This window comes from Gymnoscopelus microlampas (assembly GCF_963454915.1).
Source record: "Gymnoscopelus microlampas genome assembly, chromosome: 6".
NCBI lineage: Eukaryota > Metazoa > Chordata > Actinopteri > Myctophiformes > Myctophidae > Gymnoscopelus > Gymnoscopelus microlampas.
In genome coordinates, this window is record NC_139943.1 from 50,591,474 (window position 1) to 50,619,473 (window position 28,000).

General features: G+C 44.9%; 1 protein-coding gene across 3 annotated transcripts in view; it reads left to right on the forward strand.

Moving 5' to 3' along the window:
- The window catches only part of tjp1b (tight junction protein 1b), a 60,774-nt gene that overhangs the window by 19,450 nt on the left and 13,324 nt on the right, over positions 1–28,000 (forward strand). For 2 of the 3 annotated variants that reach the window (XM_084059276.1, XM_084059278.1), the window contains exons 4-20: positions 794–896; positions 3,460–3,799; positions 5,629–5,732; positions 7,124–7,292; positions 8,955–9,102; positions 12,388–12,509; positions 13,425–13,530; positions 14,728–14,878; positions 15,149–15,257; positions 15,621–15,840; positions 16,326–16,510; positions 18,124–18,219; positions 18,435–18,517; positions 19,376–19,586; positions 20,326–20,426; positions 20,630–20,998; positions 27,107–27,988. In XM_084059276.1, coding sequence (XP_083915402.1) covers positions 794–896; positions 3,460–3,799; positions 5,629–5,732; positions 7,124–7,292; positions 8,955–9,102; positions 12,388–12,509; positions 13,425–13,530; positions 14,728–14,878; positions 15,149–15,257; positions 15,621–15,840; positions 16,326–16,510; positions 18,124–18,219; positions 18,435–18,517; positions 19,376–19,586; positions 20,326–20,426; positions 20,630–20,998; positions 27,107–27,988 — 3,499 coding nt within the window. Of the gene's footprint in view, positions 1–793; positions 897–3,459; positions 3,800–5,625; positions 5,733–7,123; positions 7,293–8,954; positions 9,103–12,387; positions 12,510–13,424; positions 13,531–14,727; positions 14,879–15,148; positions 15,258–15,620; positions 15,841–16,325; positions 16,511–18,123; positions 18,220–18,434; positions 18,518–19,375; positions 19,587–20,325; positions 20,427–20,629; positions 20,999–27,106; positions 27,989–28,000 lie in introns of all 3 variants that reach the window. The other variant, XM_084059277.1, reaches the window with a different exon arrangement.

Genomic DNA, 28,000 nt, shown 5'->3' on the forward strand with positions numbered 1-28,000 from the left:
GAAACGGCCCCCGACTACAACAGCTGCAGCACAACATTCTCTCCGGGTATATCTCCAAACCAGAGACTGGCTACTGCTACAAAGTCCATCACTGGATGTCCTCGACTATGGGTGGAAACTGGGAGGAGAAGGCTATGCACCAGTCCCTACCACAGACCCCATTGCCCCAGACTATCTACTGATATTCATCAGCTGCAACTGTGAGGGAAACTGTAGTACACGCAGATGCTGCTGTAAAAAGCAGGGGGTCAAGTGTATATCTGCTTGAGGCAAGTGTTATGGAGAATGCAAGAACATCAACCAGGCAGTCACGATTTAAAAACAAATTGCAGATCTACAAGCTCATAGTGCGGCACTCTGTGCTGCGCTATGATCTTGTAGATCTGATATTTTTGAATAGCCAAAGAAATGTATAAAATGACACAGATGCGTTCCCGGTCTTTTTTTTTTTTTTCCAATCATTTATTTTTGCAATTTTACAGTTTACATTTAGACAACAGACTACAACAACAACAGACTACAACAGACTCAGACCTACATACAAAACAGTGTACGTACAAAAAATCATAAGCGTAAGACAAAAAAAAACAAAAAACTAGAACAACGGTCTTAATGGGTTCAGCACCAACGGACAGCGTTGCTATCGCTAAACCAACTTCAACCAAGTTTGAACCCCTTAAGCCAGGGGTCCTCAAGGTTTTCAGGCCAAGGACCCCCCCCCCCCCCCACTACATATTGTATAAAACGATGTAGCATCACTGTTGTGTGAATGAATGTTTTTTTGTGTCTCCAGGGAGAATGACAGAGTGGTCATGGTCAACACTGTGTCCATGGACAACGTGGAGCATGCGTACGCCGTACAGCAGCTCCGCAAGAGTGGCAAGAACGCTAAGATAGTAAGTATCTGTAAACCTGTATGTCATCTAGAACAAGGGTTCCCAAACTTTTCAGCCCGCGACCCCAAAATAAGGTGGCCATTGACTCGCGACCCCACCTAAACCTGGAGGTAATTTATGCCCATAAACTTGCACGTTCGGTGCGCATTTGAAATGTATTAAAATGGTAAAATGTACTATTTGTAATCATTTTAGGTTGTATTTCATCCATTCTGTTGAATTTAAAATAAAAAATAAAAATAAAAACGTTTTTTTTATTATTTTTTTTATGACCCAAAATAATTTCGCGACCCCACCGTCGGTCGCGACCCCAACCTTGGGAACCCCTGATCTAGAACAGTGGTTTTCAACCTTTTTTGCGTCAAGGACCCCCAGGGACCCCCATTTGAAAAGATTTACCAGGTACTCAACCATTTTGATTTCTTGGGGGTCCCAATCTACACTGCAGTATCATCATCAGTGTTAATTTAACTCTGAGAGTGTACAAATGGAACCAAATGGACCCGTAAGGGTCCATTTGGTTCCATTTGTACACTTTCAGAGTTACAGGCACACAAGGGTCAATTTGGTTCCTAACTATTAATTTGTCTTGGGACCCCCTGGAACCCCCTCAAGGACCACTGGTGGTCCCCGGACCACTGGTTGAGAACCGCTGATCTAGAAGTATCTATAAACCTGTGTATGTACTGTTTATCATCTAGAAATGTCTTGCGTCTGGTTTCCTCTAAGCTCTGTGTAGCGTCCGTAGTTCCTTTTTGTCCTTTGAACGTCTGTGATCTACCATGTGTGTGTGAAACCCCCTGCTTTCTCCTCTACGGAATTTGTCTCAAATGATGAAAAAAAAGTATCTTTTGCTCCAGATTTGCTCCAGTCTGTATGCATGGTGTGCATATACAGACTAATGCAGGACACAGCAGGAGACGCCGTTTCATTCAATTCAGTCGCTTGACTGTGTCAATGAAACATATTTTATTTATAGAGCACTTTTCAAGTTACTCAATTGCATTAGATTCCCTTTCCAACACTAGAGGAAATATTTATCATATAATATTAACTCATTGACTGCCAGAGTTAAAACATCCTCTATGGTTGCCCTTACCAGCCATTCTGAGCGTTTTCACGAACTTTCGAAAAATCATAGAATGTTCTTTTTCACACCGATCCACCTCGCTGATGGCTTTAAAAGACGTAGGAGGGTCTCATAGACGTAGGGGGCTCTCATAGACGTAGGGGGGTCTCAGAATCTCAGAATCGGAGGAAAAAAATGTGTTCTCCCGCGATAGTTATGGTGCTTGTTTTCGCTAAAAAGGCAACAGAGAGCAGATAAAACTAGATTTGTATAAATCCTATAATACTAAACAAAACCAGCTCCATTTTGTTGTGATCACGTGATCGTTGGCTGTGCTCTTCATCATCATCATCATCATGATTCACAGGCTGCGGAACAGCGCCCTCTAGCGAAAACCACTGAAAACACCACTTGACGAGTGACTCGTCAAATTGAGGAGTTGAATGACGAGTGTACTCGTCAACGGCAGTCAATGAGTTAAACGTAATTACTGACGTCACACAGAACCAGGCGGCGACGAGGTGTTTTGTTTGAGCGCAGGGACGTGCAGAAGGATTTGAAGAGGCAGGGGCTGGAATTTCAAAAGGGCACCCATTGGATTTTTTTTTACGAACAATTACCATACTTTTAGGCCCGAAAATCCCCCCAAAAATTCAAAGGAATCATTGCATGCTCAATGCCCTCAAAGTTACGCACCCAACAAGCTTTGAACTGAGCAGATTGGACCTTCCGTTCAAGAGATGATGGCCAAAACATCTTTAAAACGAAAATTTTCGATCGCCGGTTTTCGATTGAGTTTTGAAGAGCTGGTGCTGTTTTTGCACTTTTTCTGATTTCATGTGTCTATGAGGTTGATAGAACTTCATTAAGCCCCCCGGTGGTGGTTTTATGTCTTCTCTGACTATTTGGAGTTTCTTCCTGGAGGCTGAAACCTTCAGGGTCAAACGTGCCAATAGAGAAACAGGCTGCGCTTTAGTGACATAGTAAAAACATACCCTCCCCCTCATTATCATAACACAGCAGGTGTGGGCATGAGGAGGAGGAGGGACTAGTACAGGTGGGTGGTGCTAAGGTGGTGGAGGAGGTGCTAAGGTGAGAACCAGGTATACTTAATGACCTGGAGGCGTGTCCACATAAAAACATAATTTTAACAATTTCTGTACACTTTTTTTCCGTCGGCCTTGCCGTTAGGCCGCTAGGGACAGTTTTTGTTTTTTGATTTCAGTCTGGACTCTGCAGAGGGCACCTTTTTACCGACGGGTAATTTGGGCAGGGGCTCAAGCCCCCTTTCATGTATATGTGTTCACGTGCATTGAGCGTGATGTACAGCCACTGTTTCCTCTGTCTGTCTCTCAGACCATCAGACGGAAGAGGAAGGTCCTGAGTAAATGTACTTAGTTACTTTACACTGTGTCCGTCTCTCAGACCATCAGACGGAAGAGGAAGGTCCTGAGTAAATGTATTTAGTTACTTTACACTCTGTTTGTCTCTCAGACCATCAGACGGAAGAGGAAGGTCCACGTTCCTCTGAGCCGCCTGGGGGAGAGAGAGACCATGTCGGAGGCCGAGGAGGAGGACAGCTACGACGAGGAGATCTACGAGACGCGCAGCGGGCGCAGCGTCGCCTACAGCAGCCATGGGGTCGGCGGGAGGCGTAGCGGGCGCAGCGGCAGCCGGCGGGACCGTGACCGCGACCGGGACCGCGACCGCGACCGGGACCGAGAGAGGAGCGGCTCGCGGGAGAGGAGCCTCTCGCCGCGGTCGGACCGCCGGTCGCACAACTTCCCCCCGCGGCCCGCCAAGGTCACTCTGGTCAAGTCCCGCAAGAATGAAGGTAAGCCTCACATGAAAGTACACTAAGTACAGTAAGTACAGTAAGTACAGTACAGTGCAGGGGGCGAGGTGGCGCAGTCTGTAGCGCTATCGCCTCACAGCTAGAAGGTCCTGGGTTCGATTCCCGCCGGGGGCGCTGTGGGCGTGTCCTCTCCTCCGCGTCATCAGTGCCCATACCCTAGGTGGGGTTGGTGAAAGGGCCTTTCTGTGTGGAGTTTGCATGTTCACCCCGTGTCTCCTAGGGTAGGTACCCTCACAAAAACATGCAGCAATCCTGGTCTCTAGGATTTGAGACTTACCGACTGAACCAGAAGCAGCAATAATACCTTAATAATACCTTAGTGATATCCAAGCTCATTGCTGGGTCGTACAGGTTAATTTGGTTATGGCCCTTTGCCATAACCAGGGACTTGTGTTCTTAGCCAGAGGTGACATTTAGGGCAGGAACACACTGTAGGACTGTTAAACAGTTACATTTAGGACAGGAACACACTGTAGGACTGTTAAACAGTTACATTTAGGACAGGAACACACTGTAGGACTGTTAAACAGTTACATTTAGGACAGGAACACACTGTAGGACTGTTAAACAGTTACATTTAGGACAGGAACACACTGTAGGACTGTTAAACAGTTACAGTTAGGACAGGAACACACTGTATGACTGTTAAACAGTTACAGTTAGGCCATTCATTTTAACCAACGTCTCACAAAAACGTGCACGGCTCCCGTGACATAACATGCCCGAGACCGGGACAGGACGCTATTAATTGACATTAAATAATGATCTATTTCTCTGTATGTCTCTCTCTCTCTCTCTCTCTCTCTCTCTCTCTCTCTCTCTCTCTCTCTCTCTCTCTCTCTCTCTCTCTCTCTCTCTCTCTCTCGGGAATACACAGGACCTGATTAATGGAAACGCCCTGAAGGCTTATCTGGGTCCTTTTTAGCATTCTTTTGTATAAATCTGTGCCACCGTGACTTCTTTTTGCAAACTATCCATCTATCTGTCTGTTAAAACACACACACTCTCTCTCTCTCTCTCTGCTAGATATCTAGAAACATCGCTATTATCGCGGGTAGATCCTCTCACAGAGCCTTTCCCACACAGCGAGCAAAACCTCGCCGATCAAAGCCCAAAGCGTCGGATCGGGGGTTTTGTCAGTGTGTACTATAGCCATTAGAGCATGTTATAAATATTTTATAAATATGTTATAAATGTGTAATAGATATCCTGCAGTGTGTACTATAGCCATTAGAGCATGTTACTCAAACCGGAGAGAGCAGCAGACCCCAAAGCAGGGGTGCCTTGCATGGTTTCCTCTGCTGTCAGAGTGTGTGTGTGTGTGTGTGTGTGTGTGTGTGTGTGTGTGTGTGTGTGTGTGTGTGTGTGTGTGTGTGTGTGCGTGTGTGTGAATGGGTGAAGGTAAAGCTATATAAATGCACCATTTACATCATGAAGTACAACTAGCAACTTCCCCCTCTTGTGATGTCATCGCATGTTGTATGTTGTCTAGATATGGACTTAGTTACTATGTTACTATGTACTGTAAATGTGAGATGTTGTCCCTTATCTGTTGCCCTACCTTTAACCACTTCAACCCCAGCATACCTATTCTGGGGGGGGGCATTCACCAAAAATAGCAGATCTACAAGCTCACAACGCGACTCAGCCTGCCTTTTGAGCTTGTAGATCTGCTATTATTGGTGTAGAGACGGGAAAAATCACTCCGTTTCTCTAAAACTCCATGGATGTCAGTGGTGCAGACAGACAGACAGACTCAGACAGACAGACAGACTAACAAACATCCTGTCTGTTCCCTCTCTAAGCAGAATATGGTCTTCGTCTGGCCAGCCATATCTTTGTGAAGGACATCTCCCCAGAGAGCCTCGCCGCACGGGATGGAAACATCCAGGAAGGAGACGTTGTGCTGAAGGTGAGAGACGAACGATGGCCTGCTTTACTTAAGGCTTCTCTTTTTTTAGACCTTTTAGTCCTTATGCCAATTAATGCCTCTCCACACACACACACACACACACACACACACACACACACACACACACACACACACACACACACACACACACACACTGTGTGTGTGTTGACACTGCTGTTTTATCCTACTGACTCACCTGCCAGTGAGGAGCCTCCACCGACTCCATAGGTGAGAGCAGTGGTGTAAAGTAACTGAGTACATTTACTCAAGTACTGTACTTAAAGGTAGGGCAAGTGATTTTCTTTGGTTAAAATAAGTGTTAAATAGCTCTATATTCTGATAGTCCTCACTGCTATTGAGTGTTTGTTCAGTAATAGGAGTCTCCATGTCTCCATCTCTTTATTAAACAGAAAATGCATTTTCAGTTCAGTTTCAGTTTCAATTCCAATTTTATCAGGACAGAGAACTCAGTGAGGATATAGACTAAACAAATGACATTGGAAGTGATGACACTAAGAAATTAGCAGACAAATTTGGAACTGGAACACTATAAAAATAAGCTGATAAATGGGTACTTTCTCCTGATTGGCTGAGATTTTGTCACCTACCAGAAAATGTATTTTCTGTTTATTAAAGAGCTGGAGAGACAGGGAGACAACTGTTACTGAACAAACACTCTATAGCAATGATTACTATCACAATATAGTGCTTTAACCTTTTAACAAAAAACTTTTTGTTTTAACCAAAAAATATCACTTACCCTACCTTTAACACATTAAGTGCTAGAGTTTTATAAGCTAATGGTTAAAGTGGTTAAAATCTAAAACGACAGAATGCTTTCCTCATCTTAGTGGGTTAAAGAAAATAGAAACGTTGTAAAACGGTGATAGGAGGTTTGACGATATGAGACCCACTCTGCTCTTTTTAAGTCTTAACTGATTCAGTGCCAATTAAATAAAAAAAATAATTGCGAACTGTGCCAGAAATTTTTCAATTTTCTTATACCTTTTTCAAGTAGTCACAGAACATTTATCTCCAGTATAATCGATCCCCTGATGGGTGCTAATCACTGAGGGTTGCACTGTGTGGTTTCACAAATGTCAACGAGGTCATTGGACCTTGTTGACATTAATTGTCTACCTTTTGAAAATAACATAATAACATTGAAAAATGCATAGTAAAAAAAAGTGCTCAGGAGCCGAGATACAGCCTTTTTCAGTAATAAGTTAAACAAGAAGTGAATGGAGCAGCAAAACTTCAAATGATGATATCTTGGGTTCTGAACGTTTTTTTTAAATATTATTTTTCAAAAACACGTCCTCCTGTCTGTCAGATCAAACATGTTGTCCTCCTGTCTGTCAGATTAAACATGTTTTCCTCCTGTCTGTCAGATTAACGGCACGGTGACGGAGAACCTGTCCCTGATAGACGCAAAGAAGCTGATTGAGAGGTCAAAGGGCAAGTTAAAGATGGTGGTGCAGAGAGACGAGCGCGCCACACTGCTCAACATCCCAGACATGGACGACAGCCTGCCTTCAGCCAACGCCTCTGATAGAGACGGTGAGAACTCACCTCAACCAGGGCTCTGGGGACCCCCAGGGGGGTTCCAGGGGGGGGGGGGGTCCCAGGGGTCTGGGGACCTGGAATAGGATGCATTGTGTATCTGACATGCCATGATTGTTATGGTCGCACCGAGACATGGCCATCTCCATTGATAATGCTGTGGTGACGTCAACTCGGACTGCAAGGAATCTGGGTGTGACCCTGGACGACCAACTGTCGTTCTCGGCAAACATCGCATCGGTGACGCCGTCCCTGCAGATTCCTCCTCTATAATCAGGAGGATTCGCCCCTTCCTCACTGAGAAGACAGCCCAGGTGCTCATCCAGGCTCTTGTCATATCCCGCCTGGTCTACTGCAACTCCCTCCTTGCTGGTGCTCCGGCGTCTGCCATCAGACCTCTGGAGCTTGTTCAGAAAGCTGCGGCTCGTCTGGTGTTCAACCGCCCCAAGTTCTCCCACACAACCATCCTTCTCCGTTCTTTACACTGGCTCCCCGTAGTGGCTCGCATCCAGTGTAAAACCCCGGTGCTAGCCTATAGGGCAGTGAAAGGAACAGCTCCTTCTTACCTCCGGGCTATGGTCCAGGCTTACACCCCTGCCTGACCACTTCTGTCTGCCGCCTCGGGGCGACTGATTGCCTCGTCGCTCAGTGGTCCTTCTGGCCGATCTACTCGGTCACAGCTTTTCTCTGTTCTGGCCCCACAGTGGTGGAAGAACTCCCCACTGATGTCAAGACAGCAGACTCACTGCCCATCTTTCTTCAGGAAGCACTACCCTGACCCTTCCTCTTAGCCTTGCCTACTTGTTGTCAATTATTTGTACGAGCTCTTGTTTTATTGGATCTTGTTTATTTGATACACTTATTGTCTCCACCAGGCCTAAAGGCATGGCGAGAGTATGTTTTGCACCTTGTCCGTCCGTCCGTGTGTCCGTGTGAACAGCTAATCTCCGGCACCGTTAGCCAAGCCACTGCGACACTGTGCACACACACTCCCTGGATGCCAAAGCCAAACATCTGTCCTGCATTTTTCAGATTGGCCTGTTATAGCGCCACCAGGAGGCCGATTTGTGCAAAACACATTTTTGGATATCACTCCTACAGATTTTGACCAAACCTCATGCAAATCGGTACACAGTATCTCTATAGTCATGTGATCAATGTGGATATGTCCGATTCTCCATATTTTATCTTGATTGGCTAAGATTGGCTTTCAAAGTTTGCAGGATTGGTCGTTTTGAACACAATACCTCAAATCATGAACGCAGCGTGCGATTTCCGTGAAATCTTGTGCGCACCTTCCCAGTAGGCCGAGGAAGAAATGCCACCCATTTCACATTGGCCTGTTATAGCGCCACCAGCAGGTCTAATTTAGCAAAACACATTTTTGGAACAAAATGCCTTTTTCCTATTTGTCTCATCTGTTTAAGGAAGTAGGTAGCTGATATATTGCACTTTTACCTTAGCGCCATGTATACTCTTAGTTGCTTGTAGAGAATGCACTTAAGACTTCTGGTGATTAGTAGTTTTCTTGCTTACCTATGTTGAATGCACTTATTGTAAGTCGCTTTGGATAAAAGTGTCTGCAAAATGACTGTAATTTAAATGTATTGTGTTGTGTTGTGTTGTGTTGTGTTGTGGTGTGTTGTGGTGTGTACTCAGACATTTCAGACGTCCATTCTCTGGCGTCAGACCATTCCAACCGATCCCACGACAGACATCGCCGCAGCTCCCGATCCCACTCCCCCGACCGGCGGTCTGATCCCTCAGACCAGTCCAGACCCTCCCCCCCACACGTCAGCAACGGCAGGTAAAAATACACACACACACACACGATCCCGTGCACGCACACATGCACACGCACGCACACGCACACGCACACGCACGCGCACACGCACACGCACACGCACACACATGTTCATAAGGTTTTTCCATACAGTGTGTAACCATGCTGGACTTTATGTCTCCTTCATAGACTCCTACATTGGATTTTGCCGTAAGTCTGAGATTTATAGAGATGATGAATAGTTTTATAGATTTATGATAGGATTATAGATGTTGTCTAGTTTATACATAGATTTATAGATAGATATGATAGAATGATAGATGTTACCTAGTTTATACATAGATGTATAGATAGATATGATAGAATTATAGATGTTGTCTAGTTTATACATAGATTTATAGATAGATATGATAGAATTATAGATGTTGTCTAGTTTATACATAGATTTATAGATATATTTGATAGAATTATAGTTTATACATAGATTTATAGATATATTTGATAGAATTATAGTTTATACATAGATGTATAGATAGATATGATAGAATTATAGATGTTGTCTAGTTTATACATAGATGTATAGATAGATATGATAGAATTATAGATGTTGTCTAGTTTATACATAGATTTATAGATAGATATGATAGAATTATAGATGTTGTCTAGTTTATACATAGATCTATAGATAGATATGATAGAATTATAGATGTTGTCTAGTTTATACATAGATTTATAGATAGATATGATAGAATTATAGATGTTGTCTAGTTTATACATAGATTTATAGATATGATAGAATTATAGATGTTGCCTTATACATAGATGTATAGATAGATAAGATAGAATTATAGGTGGCTAGTTTCCTAGTTTATACATAGATTTATGATAGAATACTTTATGAGAAGTGTTGTGGAGGTACATGTGACAATGACACCTCATGATCACATGATCACACAAATCAAAACAAAGGATCAGGGGCTAGTTACACCACCTCACGCTAAGTTCAAACTTAGCCTAGTTGAACCAGGTGAACCATGGCTACTACTGGGACAACCTGTGCGTATAGGAGCAGGCAACCATTTTTTTTCATGTTTATACATATAAAACACAATTGTATACATAAATATACGATATATGTGGTAGCCTCCCCTACCCTATGAGGTAGGGGGTCCCTGCTCCATCACCCCATCAGTTTGGGGGTCCCTGGCCTGAAAAGGTTGAAGACCCCTGGGTTAAGCTATAACTAGGCTAAGTTTGAACTTAGTGTGAGGTGGTGCAACTAGCCCCAGCAGAGGTAATTATTGCGAGGTGATCTCAGACTGTTTTGGGATCTCTGTGGTTCCATCTGCTTGACCTCTACCTTTTATTTTTATTTAAGTTGCCCCCCCCCCTTTATTCTCCCCAATGTAGTTGTTATGCCCATTAATTCCTCCTCACACACATTAGTGTGTGTTGTCACTGCTTTTGTATCCTACTGACTCACCTGCCAGTGAGGAGCCCCCGCCTTCGTCCTACTTCTCTCGCCCAACACTCCACGCTGACAGCCCCCCCCCCCCCCCCCCCAGCCCATAGCATTACGCAGCCTCGCGTAGCACTATATCACTGCGTGGATATGAGTCTGGTGCTTCCATGAGGACGTTTTTTTCCCCAAGGGGCGGGATCAAAACAATAGCCCTCGACGCAGTTGGTTAGACCTACAACCAACTACCAATTACAGTCTCCCATATTCGAATACTGGGCCCTGATTGGTCACCCACGTCTTCTGGAGCAGGAAATGGATTCTCTATGGAGTGGTGCCAGACCCAAATCGCAGAGTGCAAATTTTTTTTCCAGTTGTGTTCGTAAAGACGTTAGACAAAGCCGGATGCACCACGGTGGATTCAGACCCACAACCTCCATGGTGGTGGGCGGGCACTTTTTACCACTGAGCCACCCGAGGGCCTTGACCTCTGACCTGTACGTTGTTAAAGTGGAACCAGAGCCACGCCGTTCTCTTTCTCTGCCATCCTTCCATAAACTGATCTAAAAATAGATGAAGGAGAAGAAAGGCAGAACACTGACCTTCAAGACCACCATGCTCCAACTGTTGGTCTGGACTTAACCTCTGACTGTAGCTCCGCCCCCATATGTGACCTCCCCTCTCTTCTGTAGCTCCGCCCCATCGACCTCCTCTGTATCTGTGGTGTAACAGCACACAACAACATAAAGTGCAGATCCGGCAGAGAGAGACGAACAATTAAATGGTCCATTTGGATTTGTTTTTTTGACAGCTTGTGTCGAATTTAGGAAGCACATTCCTGACCCAGTGTTTCCGTTAGCCGGTATTGGGAAAACGCTGTTATTAGGCTATTTTATAATCTAAGCCTACTATTAATATTATTATTTGGATAAAGTAGTATAACCGTTAAAACCCATCATAATCATGTAAAGTTTTTTATCATGATCTGACAATGTCAGTGTGGGTTCATTCCCGACAGCCTGCTGCTGCTGCTGTGCGCCTCACAGCGCTGCAGTTATCTGATAGGTCAGCCTATTCTTCGTACGATGGTGTTGCGCGTTGAAAATCTCAGACCTACAAGCTCACAACACGTCACAACGCGCCGCGTTGTGAGCTTGTATGTCTGCTATTTTCGATACGCAACGACACCGCCATACGGCGAAGCACAAATGAAGCTTTACACAGCTGACTGCGTTGTCAAGTCCATAGCATATCATGTGTTCAGTATAGATCCGCTGCTATGCTCACACACCTTTATGTCTTACCTCAGGTACTTACCGCACCATATGTCTCACCTCAGGTACTATGTGTAAATATGTAGATCATTTATTTCTTATTGATTGATCTCTCTTCCCCCTTCTTCTTCCCTTTCTTTTCATGGAAATAACAAAAACGATGGAGCTTGTTGCACAAAAAATGATTTCACCCACTGTTTAACACCTGTAAACCTGACAATACATGTGATTGTGATTCTGAAGAGTACCTTTACATGTTAGTACCATGTTCGTAAAATAAAATACCTTTTTTCCAGATCTTAACTTGGGACGAGTCATTCTCAGAGTTTAAAGAACCCTGAGGATTTTACAGTGTAGAATGGGGTCCTAGAGATAAAACACTGGGGTGTCTCGCTCCAATGAGAATCAGTGAGTTAAATAAAGAGTTAATCAGTGAGTTAAAGTTAAGAGTTGTTTTTGTGTCCAGCCAGAGAAGAGTTAAATAAAGAGTTAAAATAAAGAGTTGAATAAGAAGTTAAATAAAGAGTTAATCAGTGAGTTAAATATGGAGTTAAATGCAGATGTTTCTGTGCCCAGCCACAGAAGTCGTGATGATGACCGGGTGAAGACGTCAGCATCCAAGATGGTGGATGAGATTCCTCTTCCTAAACCTCTGGATTCTTCATCCAGAGAGGAGAAACCTCTTCCTCCTCTCCCAGGTGTGTGTGTGTGTGTGTGTGTGTGTGTGTGTGTGTGTGTGTGTGTGTGTGTGTGTGTGTGTGTGTGTGTGTGTGTGTGTGTGTGTGTGTGTGTGTGTGTGTGTGTGTGTGTGTGTGTGTGTGTGTGTGTGTGTGTGTGCGCGTGTGCGTGTGCGTAAATTAAGCCTATTTTTCAGCAATTTCAATTCCGCCATCTCTCTATATCCGGTCCGAAAAATGCACACGGAAATGAATGCTATTGGTTGGGACCAGAGCTAGAGCAGATATACAAGCTCATAGCGCGGCAGAGTGCCGCGCTATGAGCTTGTATATCTGCTATTTTTGAAAAATTTTGATTTTTCTTTTTTTTTTTTTCAAAAAAACATTTTAAAGAATCGCCTCAGGTCTTAAAGGACAACTTTGTTTTTTTACAACCAAGGTTTATGTTTTAGATTGTAATTAAAGTAAATAAAGGATGAGTGTTAAAAATTTAAAATGTACTGCTTTCTATAGTTTTAGCAATTTTCGTGATCTTTTTTACAGTGGGCGGGGGCATTCTGTCCGGTGGCTAAATATGTCTTTTTTTACACAATAACCTGGTGTTATCTTTATTATTATTTACAGTAGCTCTTCTAGCCCCCAATAACTCACATCTGGCCATCAAAGACCACAGGACCTTTTTTATTGTGTAAAGAAGGCATATTTAGCCACCGGACAGAATGCCCCCGCCCACTGTAAAAAATATCGCAAAAATTGCTAAAACTATAGCAGTAAATGAAAAAAAAAATAACACTCATCTTTTACTTACTTTAATTACAAGCTAAAATATAAACCTTGGTTGTAAAAAACTAAAGTTGTCCTTTAAACGGTTAAATGCATGTATGGTTTTGAACATTTAAAAGTCTTTATAAATGTGTGTGTGTGTTGTTGTTTCAGAGCCAAAGCCAGTGTACGCCCAGCCCGGTCAGCCTGACGTGGACCTGCCAGTCAGTCCATCTGATGCCCCTGCGCCCAGCGCTGCCCACGATGACAGCATCTTACGGTATCTATCATTATCATCACCGCCCTGTGCTCAGTGCTGCCCACATCTATCATTATCATCACCGCCCTGTGCCCAGTGCTGCCCACATCTATCATTATCATCACCGCCCTGTGCCCAGTGCTGCCCACATCTATCATTATCGTTATCATCATCACTAGTGTTGGAGGAAAGAAACAAACCAAACCTTAGAGTTCAACGTATCGTCCCTCACAGGCACAAACTCTCTATCTCCATATTTCATATTTCTATGTTTTTGGGGCGGTGTAGCAGCCCCCTATAAGTGAGTTTTGGACACCGACCAAAAGATTTGTATACCCCCTAACCCTTCCATTGTTAATGCAAATCGATACTTTTGCAAAGTCAGCCAATCACATTACAGCTTGTGTCATCACCACTAACTGTAATGTGATTGGCTGACTTTGCAAATTCAGGACTGTGATTGGCTAGCGAAACACATGACACATGTGCAGCCCTATGAATAGCAGTATGGACTTTAAAACAAGTAATTCATCCTTTTTTTAAAGTGAGTCATGTTGTGATGACCACACACCGCCCACTTCACACTGGGTGTGATTTTTTAGCGGCGCTAGCCGCTCTATACCTTTAGGTATAGAGCGGTAGCCCTCTATACCTGGCTTTTGCGTCAACGTTCTGATTGGTCAGACACTTCAACAAAGTGATTGGTCAAGCTTCACGAGACACGTGGCTATAAACACATTATAAACACTTATTGATGACAAAATGTATCAAAGGCGCCGCTACCTTCACACAGGTGTGATTTTTTTAATGTAATGCCCTTTATTGATATTTTGTCATATTATGACATTCTTGTGTAAAAGTAGTGATGTGAGGCATTGTGACCTTGTAGATCTGCTATTTTTGAAAGAAACAACATTCAAATGTTTGACATGCTCTCATTTCCTGAAAAGTAACAGTTTTGGACTTACAGTACAGGCTTTGAATCCGACAGTGATGATATGAACATGTTATTTAATAGAATGAGGTCCATTCATAAATGTTAATAAATGAGGTAATAATGATACGTTGTGTTCTCAGGCTTTTGAGTTTAAGAAGTTAATGAATAGATATATAGAATAGATAAATGTTAATAAATGTGTTCTCAGGGCCAGCATGAAGTTAATGAATAGATATATAGAATATATAGAATAGATAAGATGTTAATAAATGTGTTCTCAGGCCCAGCATGAAGCTGGTGAAGTTTAAGAAAGGAGAGAGCGTTGGTCTGCGTCTGGCCGGAGGAAACGATGTGGGAATCTTTGTAGCTGGAGTTCTGGAGGACAGTCCTGCTGCTAAGGAAGGTCTGGAGGAAGGAGACCAGATTCTCAGGGTCAGTTATATTTACAGTTTACACATAGTGTTCACTATAATATACATAGATATTATTCACTATATATCAGGTATATGCTCTAATAATATACAGTGCATCAGACAGATGCTAAGAGACACATGTTTTAATTTGGTAGCAGCTTTCATAAAATAAATACATAATCGGGTCATTTGGCCGATGGAGTCATTTGGAGATAAAAACCTAAGGCTAACCACTTGACATTATTTTAAAGTTGTAAGCATACAGACCACAGATCTCTCTTCATTGCAGGTAAATAATGTAGATTTTGCAAACATCATCCGGGAAGAAGCCGTGTTGTTCCTCCTGGACCTTCCTAAGGGTGAAGAGGTCAGCATTCTGGCCCAGAAGAAGAAAGATGGTGAGTGGAGGTGGATTACATTACATTACATTACATTACATTACATTACATTAGAACCCTACATGCTGTACTTCATTGACCGGGATCCCCCAGGGGTCTGTACTTGGAACCCTGTACACCAAATCTTCTAATATTAAAATGGTCTCATTGGTGGACACCCACACACGATATTAAGTATAGATTAGCGTGTTATGTACGTGTGCATCATAATTAAACATAATTGTAAGGGAATGGACGTCATATCGCCTCTGTTACTGATTGGTCTGTAATGTGATTGGTCCTCAGTGTACTGTAATGTGATTGGTCCTCAGTGTACTGTAATGTGATTGGTCCTCAGTGTACTGTAATGTGATTGGTCCTCAGTGTACCGGAGGATTGTGGAGTCGGATGTGGGCGACTCGTTCTACATCCGGACGCACTTTGAGTACGAGAAGGAGTCTCCGTACGGCCTGAGCTTCAACAAGGGCGAGGTGTTCCGCGTGGTGGACACGCTCTACAACGGCAAGCTGGGCTCCTGGCTGGCCATCCGCATCGGCAAGAACCACCAAGAGGTGGAGAGAGGCATCATCCCCAACAAGAACAGGTGTTGTTACCCTTTACCAACACTAGAGGCATCATCCCCAACAAGAACAGGTGTTGTTACCCTTTACCACCACTAGAGGCATCATCCCCCACAAGAACAGGTGTTGTTACCCTTTACCACCACTAGAGGCATCATCCCCAACAAGAACAGGTGTTGTTACCCTTTACCACCACTGGAGGCATCATCCCACACAAGAACAGGTGTTGTTACCCTTTGCCACCACTAGAGGCATCATCCCCAACAAGAACAGGTGTTGTTATCCTTTATCACCACTAGAGGCATCATCCCCAATAAGAACAGGTGTTGTTATCCTGTACCACCACTAGGGGCATTTTTAATTGGACGTTATTTGAAGCAGTATCCAATGAAATACAGCCTGGGAGGCGTTGGGAGCGTGGTCATCAACCGTGGTAACCTTTTAAAATCTCTGTGGATGTGTCACTTTCCTTTAACTGCATGTCTCTGTCATTGTGTTTCGTCACCAGAGCCGAGCAGCTGTCCAGCGTGCAGTACACCCTCCCCAAGACAGCAGGGGGCGACAGGGCCGACTTCTGGAGGTTCCGGGGCCTTCGCAGCTCCAAGAGGAACCTGAGAAAGAGCAGAGAAGACCTGTCTGCTCAGCCCGTCCAGACCAAGTTCCCAGCCTATGAGAGGGTGGTGCTGAGAGAAGGTTAGTCATGTGACTGAGAGAAGGTTAGTCATGTGACTGAGAGAAGGTTAGTCATGTGACTGATTGAAGGTTAGTCATGTGACTGAGAGGGTGGAGCTCATAGAGATACAGTAGAAACGCTAGAAGACACCTCATTGGGCGCTGCTGCTCATTGGTGTGATAAAAAATGTCATGTACTGTTTGATGGAATGAAATTTCAACTTTGGATCCTTGGGCGCTAGTCTCACATTAGAGATCTCTGCCTACCAAAACATATTATGGTGACATCTTATTTCCTAGCCCTAGAATGGCTGTGATATTACATACATTTCATGTATTCAGATACACAGTCATAGATCACCCCCATGCCCGGCCGGGTAGCAGACTAATCGTGGCGGCATTTAAAGTCATGGCGTTGCGTGTGTAACTCACCCAATAATGAATTGCTGCGACTTTGAGTCAGATGTTGTCGTCTAGTTTCATATCCATTTGAAAGTTCTGGCAGAAAACGAGTGTTTAGTCAAATGTCTCCACTTTTACACAAGCTGCACATGGACAACATTCTCTACATGCGACGGGGCCCGAAATAATTGTTGGACTGAACAAGTGAAAACTTCCTTTGAGAAGCACAAACGTATGGGCCACACAATTGACAGAATGACAGGTGACGATTAATTACCCCGCACCAATCGCAACGAATGTCGGGGGCAGAGAATGTTGTCCAGCTCGTGGAAAAGTGGAGATATTTTACTTTTTTTCTGACAGAACTTTCAAATGGATATGAAATTAGAGGGCAATATCTGATTCCAAGTCGCAGGAATTCTTTCTTTTCTTTTCTTTCTTTTTCCTTTATTTATTCAGGGAAACCCATGGAGAGCAAGCTCTCTTTTTCAAGGACGCCCTGATAACAAACATTTGAATCACATTACAATGTCACAACTAATTTAACAATAAAGCAAAAAAGAAAAGCAGAAGCATAACACAACATTAAAATAATCGCAAAAGGCGATGAATCAGACAATAAATACAGTGAGGACATGGATAACAACACAGAGATTTAAAAATCAGATGCAAATAAACAGTGTTACATGAAACAGGTGCAGTCACTATGTAGTGTGTCCTCAAGAAACACCCTGAATGTCTCTATTGAGACCAATCGCACCAGTTTCAGAGTCCTGAAGTTTGTTCCATTTGTGTGGAGCATATTAATTATTGAGTGAGTTACACATGCAGCGCTATGACTATAACTGATTCTGCTACCCGGGCGGGCATGGGGTTGATCTCTGGTTGTGGAATACATGAAATGTATTTGAAATCACAGCCATTCTAGGGCTACTCAATTCAATGTAGAACTGTGTGGGAACAATTCAGAAATGTAAAAACTAACTGCATTGCAGAACAAAAAGACTTGGTTCTGCCCTGCGTATTGGGAAGGTATCAGAATAGGTTTTCAAAGCAGTGTGTGTAGGTGTGTTAGCAGCTCTTTTCCCCAGATGCTTCGTTAGGCACAGATCTCCGATCGTATGTCTATTATAAAACTAGATGAACGTTTGCTTGAGGTAGAAGGTTTTTTTGTCTTTAAAGGAATGAATCAGTGGTAATGTTTGTGTTTTTGTCTTTGTGTTTTGGTGCAGCTGGGTTCCTGAGGCCCGTGGTGATATTTGGGCCCATCGCTGACGTGGCTCGAGAAAAACTCGCAAGAGAAGAGCCAGACATTTTTGAGCTAGCCAGTAAGTCAGTGTAATTCCACCTCAAATCTATTATATCATATATTATCAAATACAAGTCACTAGTGTTGTCTCTATCATAAATATAAGTCACTAGTGCTGTCTCTATCATCACATATAAGTTAGTGTTGTCTCTATCATAAATATAATCTCTTATCATAGTCTCTTATCAGTATCAAATATAATATCAGCTCAGCATCTTTTCCCATGTTTTCCAGAAAGTGAACCTCGAGACGCAGGAACTGACCAGCGCAGTTCAGGGATTATCCGTCTTCACACCATCAAGCAGATCATTGACAGAGTATGGCTTTATTATATTATTATTATTATAATTATTATAATTATAATTATAATTATAATTATAATTATAATTATAATTATAATTATTATTATTAGTAGTAGTAGTAGTAGTATGTCTTTCTTCTTTATGTAATCATGTTCTAAACCAGTGGTTTTCAACCTCAACCTTAAAGGAGAATTTCGGCCGACGTTATAAGTCACTAGTTATGTTATGATATCCTAGGACGAGTGGTACAGTACAGAAATTCCACAACTCCATAACGGATCGGTCACAGTTAAAAACCTGCGCCTATGGTCCTTGCTTTAAATCGCGCTTTGACGACACTTCCGGCCGGGCGCTGGAAGTGTCGTCAAAGCGCGGCTTACGGTCGAGCGCATTCAAGAACAACAGGTTGCATAATGTTCTCTAACTGTAAACATCAGATCTGTCCAGACAAAAACAAAACAAAAAGCTATTAAGTATGTACCGTATGTATGTATGTACAACATACAGTACATACTGTATGTATTGTATGTATTGTATGTACTGTATGTATGTACTGTATGTATGTACTGTATGTATGTATGCCCACGGCTTGAAAGTGCCAATGCCAGGCCTTGTTTAAAACATATAATTCCGCTAACTAAATGTTTTGTTTTGTTTTTTAATTCTATTTCTTTGTTATTCCGTTATTTTAGCTACCGTAACTATAACTATAACTATAACGTTCTCTCCTGCAGGACAAGCATGCTGTGCTGGACGTCATAACTATAATAACCATGGTGTACGTAACGTTCTCTCCTGCAGGACAAGCATGCGGTGCTGGACATCATAACTACTGTATACTAACCATGGTGTACGTAACGTTCTCTCCTGCAGGACAAGCATGCGGTGCTGGACATTACGCCCAACGCGGTGGACCGGCTGAACTACGCCCAGTGGTATCCCATCGTGGTGTTCCTCAACCCGGACAACAAGCAGGGGGTGAAGAACATGAGGACCAGGCTGTGTGTGGAGTCCAGGAAGAGTGCCAGGAAGCTCTATGAGAGAGCCATCAAACTGAGGAAGAACAACCACCACCTCTTCACCAGTGAGTGTTGTGTAATATATAAGTGTCATTGCATGTACTCCTACGGGCTGGGGGGGGGGGGCGGAGCCTGTCAACAGGGAGTGTTGGGCGGGAGGGTAGGACGAAGGCCCTACGTCCTCCTGGTGGGGGCTCCTCACTGGCAGCTGAGTCAGTAGGATACAACAGCTGTGAATGTGTGTGGGGAGGAAATCAATTGGCAAAATGACTAAGTTAGGAGAGAAAAGGGGCTATTTTTTTGTTGGCTACTCTAAATAAGAAAATAAAAAACATTGAGTGAGTAGGTATGTATAGATAGATAGATAGATAGATAGATAGATAGATAGATAGATAGATAGATAGATAGATAGATAGATAGATAGATAGATAGATAGATAGATAGATAGATAGATAGACAGACAGACAGATACCTATATTGAGCCTGCGGGGGAATTCCAGCAGTTAAGGGTCGTTCACACTGAGCACTATAAGTACAACGATAAATGCAGGAATTAATGCCACCCATTTCACATTGCCCTATTATAGCGCCACCAGGAGGCCGATTCTTGCTAAACAATTTTATTTATATTACTCCTAAATATTCTGTCCAAACATCAAGCAAATTGTTGTTCGATTGTTCATATTCCATCCTGATTTTGAACATTGCTGGCCCACAATAACCTACCTGACCTTGTTCTATGTAAATGTCCTTCACAGCCACTTTAACATGAACATATGTAATATATGTAAATGTCCTTCACAGCCACCATTAACATGAACAACATGAATGACGGCTGGTATGGAGCTCTGAAGGAGACGATTCAACAGCAGCAGAACCAGCTGGTCTGGGTGTCAGAGGGCAAGGTGCTGTATGACCCCACCTGACCCTAACACCACCTGACTAGTATTAACCCCACCTACTGTATGACCCCACCTGACCCTAACCCCACACACCACCTAGTATCTAACACCATCTAGCGTGATATAACGTGACATGACATAAACATAACATAACATAACGTATTATAACGTATTGTAATGTAATGTAATGGTTGTTTCCTGGCCAGGCTGACGGTGCTCCAGAGGACGACCTGGACATCCATGATGACCGGCTGTCCTACCTGTCGGCCCCGGGCAGCGAGTACAGCATGTACAGCACCGACAGCCGCCACACCTCCGACTACGAGGACACGGACACCGAGGGCGGAGCCTACACCGACCAGGAGCTGGACGAGACGCTGAACGACGAGGTGGGCCTGCCCACCGAGCCCGCCATCACCCGCTCCTCGGAGCCCGTACGGGACGACCCGGCCGTCATCCAGGACGGCCCCGGGTACCCCGGGTACCAGCAGCACCCGCCGGCGCAGCCGCAGCCCGACCCGGCCAATCGCATCGTCGACCCCGCCGGGTTTAAGATGGCCGCCGCCCCGCAGCAGGTAAACGTCCGTCTGATGTTTCCGGGGAGGACTGAGCGTGTCAACCGTCGTGTTGTTTACGTCTAATAAAGCACAGCGGCGTGTTGTCAGCATTAAGGGGGAATTCAGACCGCCATGCGTTATATGGTGGTGTCACGTGACGAAAGTAGCATATCTACACCCTTATAATCACAACGTCACCCATTGGTTTCTTACAGACCCATTCTGAAGACACTATATCAGTGAATTCAAATCCACCATCTTGGAACTTGGAAGCATTACCCTACTTTATCATCAAATTTAACATTAATGGAACCACAATTTACAAAAACATATATCATGATAATTGAAAGTAGACTTTAAACGAGCGACACCCTGTAAGCCATGAATGAGAACTGCAGCGTTCTCATTGTTTCCGCATTGCCTTCATCATATACAGCCACGGAGACTAGCCGCCTGATCCTGTGGCGAATGCAACATGTTGTAGAATCTACACGCTTACAACATTATCTATAATGCAATGTGTTGTAAGCGTGTAGATAATGCGACATGTTGTGTTATCTACACACTTACAACATGTTGCATTATCTATAATGCTACATGTTGTAAGTGTGTAGATAATGCGACATGTTGTGTTATCTACACACTTACAACATGTTGCATTATCTATAATGCAACATGTTGTAAGCGTGTAGATAATGCGACATGTTGTAAGTGTGTAGATAATGCGACATGTTGTAAGCGTGTAGATAATGCGACATGTTGTAAGCGTGTAGATAATGCAACATGTTGTAGGCGTGTAGATAATGCAACATGTTGTAGGCGTGTAGATAATGCGACATGTTGTAAGCGTGTAGATAATGCGACATGTTGTAAGCGTGTAGATAATGCGACATGTTGTAAGCGTGTAGATAATGCGACATGTTGTAAGCGTGTAGATAATGCGACATGTTGTATTATCTGCACACTTACAACATGTTGCATTATCTATAATGCAACATGTTGTAAGCATGTAGATAATGCAACGTGTTGTAAGCGTGTAGATAATGCAACATGTTGTAAGCGTGTAGATAATGTAACATGTTGTAAGCGTGTAGATAATGCTAGTTTCGGTGCCCGACACAGACGATGTTTGAGGGAGTGTAAAACAGTGTTTGTCTCGTGGCAGAATGGTCGTTCTGAACCGAGGGGAGCTTTGAGACAGAGAGACGCTACCATGTGTTGAATGTTGAACCAAATGTCTCTTAACGATGCTTCACAGCGAGACGAGGCCGCCACGCCCCCGGCGGCGCCCCCCGCCGTTCAGGAGGAGCCGCCGCCCCCCGCCGCCACCTCGGCCCCTCCTCCTCTTCTTCCTCCTCCTCCTCCTCCTCAGAACGACTCACTTAGCCCCGCCCCAGAGCTAACCCAGCCCCCGCCACATGAACCACATGAACCCTACCCGTCTGGGCTACCAGGCCCAGAACCAAAGGTACCCGCCCCCCCCAACCCTGCTGCCTGCCAACGCCCCGGGCCCCAGGCGGGGACCCCCAACGGGCCCCGGGCGGGTACCCCCAACGGGTCCCGGGTGGGGACCCCCAACGGGCCCCGGGCGGGGACCCCAAAAAGCCTGCTGTTCTTTTTGTTTTACTTGCCTTGTTGTCGCAACACGCTTTACTCTGTGCTCTCTGCATGCACCCCCCCCACGCCACTGGTTCTCAACATCGGGACCGGGGACTCGCCATGGGGTCCAAATGGACACGCTTCTGGGTCTGTAACTCTGAGAGTGTACCAACGGAACCAAATGGTCTCTACGTCGTCCTCAGACGAGCGAGCCTTTCTCTAAAACATCTGGCTTTCGGCTCCTAGGTGCTTTCTGCACCAGCTTCTTTATTTAACAGATCACAAGTAGGTGATGTGTTAGAGGTGTAACGTCCTACTGATCCACATCCATGTGTTGATTCCCACAGCACAGGGAGTTCTTTGTGTTGATGGCAGTGACCGGCTAGTCTCATCTCATCCTCCTGACTGCTATCTTCTGAGACACACATGGTAGCGCCCCCTATAGATGTTAGTTGGTAATGTGTTGGTCCTGTTTGACGTGCTGGCGCTCACAGAAGCAGGGTTGCCAGATCTGCTTATTATAATTTCCCCGCAACATTTTATTTGAAAATAGCAGATCTGCAAGCTCACACGCGATGCGTTGTGACCTTGTAGATCTGCTATTTTCAAATAGATGATGTATATGTAAGTGCTCATCTGGCTCATAGTCGCTTCTTTTGGGCTGGTTTTCCTAGACCTGGTTGCTTGTTTCTCTCACAGAATCTGGCAACACTGGACAGAAGCTGTCAGACGAGAACAGACTCCACAGTAGCAGAGAAGAAACTGAACGGGTGCCCGCTGGCCTAGCGGTCCAGGCAGGTGCATACTAGCCTGGCTCCAGCTCCTGAATTGCTAGCCTCTCATTCAGGTGTCTGGTGACACTGTCGAAGGCGGGCTTTTCTTGGTTGAAAATCTAACCGGCAGCCCAATTGAGGTTGGGATAATCCAAGTATGAACCAATCTTCAAAGAGTCCCACTTTGGCCACGCCCCCATCTCAGAAAACGGCTGCACCGAGAGGGCTTTCAGACTGAATAATGGAGTGAAACAAAATGAAAATTCAGGCTGAGTGTCAGGCTAGGCGCATACCACGTTTAGGCTCTAATGCGGGTTCGAGTCCCGTTCCCGACGATCTTTGCCGCGTGTCTCTCCCCGTCTCTCTCTCTCCCTCGTTCCTGTCCATCTTCACTTGAACTATCAATAAAGACAAAAACAAACCTTTAAAAAAAGAAAAATAGAAAAGAAAGGGATGTTTTAGTGTCGGTGGAGGTTGGATTTCCACACATTGGTCATGAGGCCATTAAGAGCTCTCTGTACGAGGACCTTCTCACTTTAATGTCCTTCTCTGTGGAGTTAACTCATGCGCCTCCTCTAGATCCCTTCTAGACCTCCTCTATTCTAGACCTCCTCTAGACCTCCTCTAGACCTCCTCTAGAGCCGTAACGGGTCCATTTGGTTCCATTCCTACTCTCTCAGAGTTACATAACACTGAGGATTTTTACAGCGTAGATTGGGGTCACCACAGCGGGCCGGTCCACTGGGATTCTGACTGGGATGAGGAACCTCTGCATGGCTCCTAAAGGTTCCGGTTCCTTCCATATAGGAACCATAGAGGAACCTCTGCATGGCTCCTGATGGTTCTGGTTCCTTCCATAGATAGACAGTAGAGCATCAGTACTACTGAAGCCCTACAATGGCTGATAGGCATACATTATGCAAGGGATAATGCATGGGGAGGCAGTCATTATTGAAATTTAAAGCCCGACAGGGCGATTAACCACCGAGGCGCAGCCGAGGTGGTTAATCGCCCTGAAGGGCTTTAAATTTCAATAATGACTGCCTCCCCATGCATTATCCCGCTTATTACACGGCTACTTAATAAATACATAAATAAATTTACCCAAAAGTAACAACAAAACGAAGTATTTCCTTGCTTACGGCAATGAAAGTATTCCATAAGTAGCCTATTGGGCTGGGCGGAGTTTGCCTCGGAAAACAAATGACAAAATAGAAAAAAACTCGCCCCAAAACACACTCGCCCCCCATTCTATATACTGCCGATTTGCCTGTAATACCGCCGGATTTGCCCCGGGGCGACTGTGTTTTGGGGCGAGCGTTTTGGTATTTCCCCCGTAGCCACGATAAACAAGGAAGTGCAGTGGATCAAATAGAATCACTTTTCGGTCATTGCATCGTCTATTTCTCACTTCAAATGTTTTCAAAAACATTCTTGAGAGCAACGTTTAGTTGTAAATGACATTGGTTGTTTGTTTACATGGCTGTCATGTTGGATAAAGCATAAAACAAAGCAGCGGAGGTTGATATGAGCAGGTGTTCTGAGTCTCTGATTACACAGCGGTCCGTTATTGAGCTCAGCGGTCATTATCGAGAAATAATGACCGATGACTGACCAATCAGAATCGAGCATTCAACCAAGCCGTGTAATAAACTATTCTATTATTCTCAGTCACCCGATAAGGGCTCAGCTCTTACAGTATCATAATATAATATCAATTACATTTGAAAGTTGTGGCAGAAAACAGATATTTAGTAAAAAAAAAATCTCCAATTTTCCAAGAGACTCACACAGACCACATTCTCTGTCATTCACATCAGCACTGAACATGACTTACTTCAGTGATCACATATGTATGGACACACACATTGACAGGTGTTATTAAGTACTCAACATCACCCGTAATGCACCCAGGGTTGCCAGATCTGCTTATTATAACTTCCCCGCAAGATTTTATTTGAAAATAGACGATCAACAAGCTCACAGCGCGTCGCATCGCGACGCGTTGTGAGCTTGTAGATCTGCTATTTTCAAATAGCTGATGTATATGTTAAAGTGCTCATGTGGCCCATAATCGCTTCTTTTGGGCTGGTTTTCCTAGACCTGGTTGCTTGTTTCTCTCACAGAATCTGGCAACACTGAATGCACCTGTCTTGTGTGTCGTATACGTAATGTCCTCATTGAAGGAAGTGCTCAGTGCTGCCCCCTGGAGGACAGAGAATGTGTTATTACATTTCTGTCAGAACGTTCAAACGGCTATGAAACTAGATGACAAGAGCTGACCCCAACTTGTAGCAATTAATTATTGGGTGAGGCAAATTAGAATGTCACTGAGATGACTCCCTCCATGTTCTAATATATAATATGGAATTCACATTGTAGGGCTGCAGTAGTGCTAGTAGTGGTGATAGACAGTAGTCATGTCTGTGGTAATGCTGCTATAGTTTAGATGCAAACTGAATGCTGGTTGCATGATGATGACTGACCTGCAGCCGATGTAGCGACCAGACATACAGAAGCTCTGTGTGTTTGGTAGCAGTAGTTCTGTCCAACATTCACGCTTCTTCCATATAGGAAGTTCTGAGTAGAGACCGACCGTTAGACAGATAGATGTGCAGCTGTCTCTCTCTGACGTTTGAAATGAGGCCTTTCACTAATAATTTGACCACTGTGTGTGTGTGTGTGTGTGTGTGTGTGTGTGTGTGTGTGTGTGTGTGTGTGTGTGTGTGTGTGTGTGTGTGTGTGTGTGTGTGTGTGTGTGTGTGTGTGTGTGTGTGTGTGTGTGTGTATGTGTGTGTGTGTGTGTTTGTGTGTGTATGGATATGAATCATCATTCTATAATAATCACACTGTATGGATATGAATCATCATTCTATAATAACCAGACCACTGTATGGATATGAATCATCATTCCTGAAAAGCATCTTGTCAAATTAGCATTCAGAACAGTTTTTTTTTTTTTGGAACGTTTTGCTTGTTTTTTGCACTTTGCTTGTTTATTTAATAGATAGTTTAATGTTAATGTGTGATAAGATAAGATAAGATAATATAAGATAAGTGTGTGTGTCATCTCTCACTCACTGACCTTTTCTCTATTATCAATCTGGTCTTTGTTGGGAAATGACCTCATAACTCCTGACTTTTCATTACCTTTCACCTCTTCTATCTGTGTTTAATGCTCTGAATGTCAGATCATTGTTGTTTAGCCACTTAAACCCTACATATATAAGTAGTCCCGCAGGGTTCTGTGCTAGGCCCTCTCCTGTTTTAGCTCTACACTAAATAACTTTTCCCGGAAATAGTCGATCTACAAGCTCACAACCCATCGTGTTGTGAGCTTGTAGATGTGCTATTTACTAGAGTTCTCAAATTCTGCCTGAACCCGACCCGACCCGATTCGACGTGTTCGGGCCGGGTCCAAATTCTATGCTAATTACTCGGGCCGGGCCGAGCCTCGGGTTTCCGTGAATTTAGGCTTTAAAAAAATAGAAAAGAAAGTGATGTTTTAGTGTCGGTGGAGGTTGGGTTTTTGGGGTTATCGGGCCTAAAAGTATGGTAATTGTTTTGGCCGGGCCGAGCTTCGGGCCAGCCCAGAACGGCCCATTTAGGGCCGGGCCTTAATTTTCAGGCCCGTTGAGAACTCTAGCATTTGCTCCAAATATTCGCCCCCAGTATCCGTACAGTACGGCGGACGTTAGGGTTGAAGTGGTTACTTTGACAAAGTGAAAGTGATGATGGACGGTGTGCTCCTCAGATGTACAAGAAGGATCTGTACGGCATGGAGGAGCCGGTGAGGGTCAACCACGGCCTGAAGGCCTCGTCAAGCTACAGCCATCCTCCGTCCGGCTTCCAGGACAAACAGCCGTACCCGCCTTACGGCTACGACGGCGGCGGCGGCTACGCCGAACCAAAGCCTCACGACTTCGACTCTCCTCACCCGCACTACGACGGCCGCACGCCGCACTACAGCGAGCAGTGGCCGCCCTACGACCAGCAGAGCTCGCAGCCCCAGCCCCAGCAGCCTCCTGCCCCGGGAGGGGGCTACCAGCAGCCTCCCGGGGGCTACAACGCCCCCCGCTCCCCCTACGAGGACGGGCCGGGCAGAGACTACAGCCCCACGCAGCCCCGCTACGACGAGCCGCTGGGCTACGAGGGCAGGCCGCGCCTCGGCAAACCGGGGCCGATACGGTACGACGAGCCCCCGCTGCCCGCGGGCGGCGGCTACGACGCCCGCTCCCCGTACGAGACGGAGCCGCACGGCTTCCCCGTGAGCTCGCCGCGCTCGCCGGACCCGCCCAAGCAGTATTACGCCGACTCGGCCACTCTGAGGCCCGCCTACAACCCCGGGCTGGCTCCTCCCGCGAGGGGCTACAAGTCGGGGATGCACGAGGCCGCCGGGAACTCGGACCCTCCTCTTCTGTCTCCTAAACCGGAGTCGCTGCCTTCCCCCGGCGAGCCGGGCCTCGCCCCGGCCTCCAAAGCTCTTCCTCCTCCTCTTCGGGACCCCCGGGACCACCCGGAGGACGACCCGGCCATGAAGCCCCAGTCGGTGCTCAACAGGGTCAAGATGTTTGAGAACAAGAGGTCTGTGTCTGTGGACCGAGCCAAGGATGGAGCCGACGCCGCTACGCCCAGGGTAAGGATTATA